Source organism: Clupea harengus, chromosome 26 (genome assembly GCF_900700415.2).
Source record: "Clupea harengus chromosome 26, Ch_v2.0.2, whole genome shotgun sequence".
Classification (NCBI taxonomy): domain Eukaryota; kingdom Metazoa; phylum Chordata; class Actinopteri; order Clupeiformes; family Clupeidae; genus Clupea; species Clupea harengus.
Window position 1 is genome coordinate 1,392,084 of NC_045177.1, and position 4,586 is coordinate 1,396,669.

At 45.4% G+C, this 4,586-nt stretch overlaps 1 protein-coding gene across 1 annotated transcript in view; it reads right to left on the bottom strand.

Moving 5' to 3' along the window:
- Window positions 1-4,212, bottom strand: part of uncx4.1 (Unc4.1 homeobox (C. elegans)) — a 9,844-nt gene extending 5,632 nt beyond the window's left edge. Inside the window, 2 exon segments of the mRNA XM_042703903.1 lie at window positions 1,295-1,470; window positions 2,460-4,212. Coding sequence (XP_042559837.1) covers window positions 1,295-1,470; window positions 2,460-2,727 — 444 coding nt within the window. The 5' untranslated portion in view covers window positions 2,728-4,212.
- Window positions 4,213-4,586: the final 374 nt, after the last annotated feature.

Below are 4,586 nucleotides of genomic sequence, written 5' to 3' on the forward strand. Positions count from 1 at the left end.
CAGGTTTTGGGCGAGAGCGGACTGAAGCTGTGTGAATTGTGCAGTGTTTGTGTGTGTGTGTGTGTGTGTGTGTGTGTGTGTGTGTGTGTGTGTGTGTGTGTGTGTGTGTGTGTGTGTGTGTGCGTGTGTGTGTGTGTGCTGTATTCTCTTTGCTGGATGATGAGGCTATTAAAGAGATGCCTCCTGCTCGTTAATGTCCACTGAGCAGGATTTCTGGGCTGTCGTTTCACTTAAACAAACCCTTGATTCTCAGCTAATTTAAATAATCTGTTAAAAATGTCAGCTTTCCTGAAGGAACTTTGCTTTGTATTGCCATCTCACTGAAAAGTAGTATTATTCCTCGCTTGCTGAAATATAATATGGCTAATTCTATACGTTATAAATACGTACATTGTAAGTAACAACATAACAGAAAATGCGGAGAAAATATATGGTTTTTTTTTGTATACTGTGTACAAAATTCTGCCTAGCAGATTAATGGATATTACTATTTTATGATAATTTCAAAACGAAGGAAGGGAAACGAAAATGTGTACAAACGAAAATCTAAAATAATAACACTACAACCATGGACTTATTATTATTATTTTTATTATTATTAATAATAACTAATTAATTGTCAGGACATAGCTCATAAATGTGACTATAAAAATGACGGTTGTAGATATACATTACAGGTATTATTATTTGGCTTTTTTATATTTTTTTAATGATTATTTTTATTATCATTTACGGGGGTTGGTGAGGCCAAAAAAATGCCAACGTAAGGAGCCCAGCAGGAGGCCCCTCTGTTTGGGTTGCACGAGACGGTCACACAGACGGAAATTCGCGCCGTGATCACTTCAGCACCTGGCTAGAGATGGCTCCTCGAGCCGTCCCACGGGGGGGGGCAGGCCGTAACCCCTCAGCCCCGAAGCACACCGAGGCCACTCCTAGGCACGATCTCCCGTATTCTACGGGGGCTCCTGTCGTTTTCACATCTGCTTCCCAGCCCGGGGAAGAAGTGTTGTGTACTGTACGAACCTACTCTAGGCCTACTCCACATCTACGGGCTATGCACAGCTTAATACAGCATCCACGCGCACAGACAGAAAGCCCGAAAATCCACGTGGACCTAATCATTGATACGTGTCTCAAAAACTGGAGAGCTCCTGCCATTCAGTTGGTGTCCCTGTCCATTATTTTCGTAAGATGACATGCATTCATTTTATAGGCATTTTTAAACATGGCCCGTGCACTAGAAGCAAACCAACGTCTTTCAGTAGGCCAATGTTTTTTTTTTCTCCGTGGTTACCTGGACTCGCGACTCTACGAGGTCGAGGCGCAGCGCCAGTGCCTCGCGCATGAACACGTCGGGGTAGTGGCTCTCCGTGAAGGCCTTCTCCAGCTCCTCCAGCTGCCAGCCCGTGAAGTTCGTGCGCGTTCGTCTCCGCTTGCAGCCCGGGCTATCCTTTTCCGGGTCTCCTGAGTCTTAAGCCGAGAGAGAGAGAGAGAGAGAGAGAGACGGACCGTTAGCACCGACACACACACAACAACAACAACAACACACACACACACACACACACAAACATAAATACACACACACACAACGACAAATTCACACAGACTACAACAGTAAAAAAAAAACACATCCACGCACATTCACATACAGCCCTACTAATATTCCCATTAACCACAAATATCAACGAAAACAATACACATTATTTAAAAAATACATTACATATTTTACCCACATATTATTATTATTATTATTAGTAGTAGTAGTAGTAGTAGTTATCTTAGCAGGGTTAGTATTCATGTTATTACCAATAGTAGGTTAGGCTTGACTACTACTGATAGATAATAATAACAACACATAACAGTACAATAGCCGTAGCAATAACGACAACAACAAATAAAATAATAATAATAATAATAGCATCAGCAATAGTAATAATAATACAAGTACAGTTGTAATTAAAAATGTTTTGTTCAAATGAAAGTTCACACTTTCTACACGAATTGAGATTAATGTACTCAAAATAAATATGGCCACTTCTGGTTATCGCTTCCTTATTTCCTATAGCCGGTTCAGTGTCTTCTTTTTTCACAAATCTTTTCTTATAATAATGTAGTTGATTTGTTAAAGGCCAGTGATTCCAATGATCTCACCCACTTCATTATTAGTCTGGAAGAAAACTATGAAGGCTCACACAACCGTATAAAACTACGAATTGTAGACGTTCTACAGTTTTCACAACCTCTTCAGGAATTCAGGTTCTTTCTTGATTTTTAGCGATGGTGTCCCGTGCATCGTTAGCCCTTATATCGCCTCCAGGTTAAATTATGATGTGACACTAAATAATTTCAGCGCACGAGTCCCTGCCGGACCCGAGCCCCGCGGCAGGCGCCGAGTTGTTGGCTATTTCCGGTGCTCAGCGATGTGTGTGTTTGTAAATGTAATTATTAACCCCTTTTACCTGTGAGCTTGTAGTGCTGATTGTCGCCGTTTAAACCGCAGCCGCCGGACGATAGGAGCTGGTTTGCGTTCGCCAGTGACGCCGAGCAGGAGCTGTTCAATAATCCGTCTATGGAGAATGGAACGGCGGCGGATGAATGCAGCTGGTGCCCGGCCAGCTCGTAAACGTGGTGATGACCAAGGTGGTAGGGGAATCCCACCCCGACCATGCCGCCCAAAGAGCTCCCGAACGGCGCATGGGAGTGCTCGAGCATCCGACTATCCATCATTTTTCCAGTGGCGGCCGCCGGGGGGGCGGCGGTGGGGCACGAGGCAAGGCTCGGCCGTCGTGAACTCCTCAGAGCGCGTGCGGCGGCGGCGGCGGCGGCAGCTGCACGAGCGGTGGCGGACAGTGGACGCAGCAGGGCCGAGACGTGGACATGCCGCGCTCGGAATGAAGGAGAGGCGCGTGAGCGCAGCAGATTTTTCCCCTCACTTTGTCAACAAGAGGGCCTCCCACCTCCTCTCCTTCCGTGAGGAATCCGGCCCAGGAGCTGGCAGTTTAGGGACCAATAAGAAAACGCTAATCGACGCTGACGTCAGAGACGTGGCTTTAAACCGTTTTCCATATCGATTGCTAATTACCCCTGACAACCACCTCAATAAACAATATCAGCACTGTCACAACAGAGTGCGCGGGACTCCGGTAATCACAGCATCACGGCCATGAGCGAGGACAGACGGGGAAGGTTTGGCGAAAGAAAAGCTTAATCAGTTCAAAGAGGGTCACATTTCTCTCTCTTACGCTCTTTTTTTCTTTGAGGAAAGGAACATTTCGTTCACTCTTCGGAAATTACGGGCTAAGATTAGGCTACACCCCCACCGGTCTGCCGTTACCGGCGGTTTCCCCAGTCCTCGCTCCGCCCTAAACGTTTAAAGGGATGTTTTCCAATTTACGGGGGACGAGGTGCGCGCCGAATAGAGTGATTCTAATAGGCGATTCATCACGGCCCTTTCGCGAGCTGTCAGGTCGAATTTAAAACTACAAGCCGCTGCCCGCTCCCCGCCGATATCTTTTTTTTACACACACACACACACACAGAGAGAGAGAGATAGATAGAGAGACGATTCGCTGCCGTCTTGTTTACCATTGTGTGCTTGTAAAACTGTGAAAGTATTTTTTCTATCACCATTTTTTTTTTTTTTTTAAGAGTCGACCATGCCCCCGAGTTAATTCTAAGGATTACAAAAATAAACAAATAATGAACAATACGAGTCCAGAACAGACAGCCAACACCCTTAAAGTTTATGTTAGTTCCACGAGATTTGTCGAAGTTGTAAATGTATTACCATTAGGGAGCCTACTAAATCCATTTACAAACACACAACAAACAAAACAACAAAATCACTCGATGCAACCTTACGTAACCATGACACCCCTGTGGCAAAGCCTGCTTCGCCCACTCACTCACCATATAAAGCAATATGGTTGGTCATCGAATGTAAACTATCTAGGGTCCCGCACAAGTCGTTCTATTGTCACAAGATTAACACAGTCAATCAATAAGAATCAATTTTCCAACAGCTGGTGTTCTTGCCCATATCGGACCGGACCGCTCCTGTCTCTCCGTTTTTCCGCCGGTGTGCTTCTCTCTCTATAGGATAAATGTGCTCGATCAGGCCCGGAGAAAGCTGTTGCGGAGTCAAGCGTGCGGCTCTCGAAATTATTATTATATTATTATACCCTTGCTGTCATATTAGCGTCAAACGTCTATGCCGTCTATTGCGAGGAGGACACTAGCTTATTTTTTTCATCAGTACCTGCAAAATGTGGCATTTGTGTGGGTGAGTTTAATATTACCCTTAGACAATGTTTGCCAAATGAAAACCAAAAAACTTATATGACATTTAATATCGAAGAAGTGGCGGCTGCGGTGACGTGCCCGAGCTAGCCCGCGACCCCAGGGGGACTCAGACTTATTCATGAGATCATTTCTCGCCCTCTATAAATACTAAATGTAAACGGCGGCCAGGGGCGACTCGCGCCTATGGCGATAACCGCCTGGTTTTGTGTCAAATATGGAGAGAGAGAGAGAGAGGGAGAGAGAGAGAGGGAGGGAGAGAGAGAGAGAGGGAGAGAGAGAGAGAG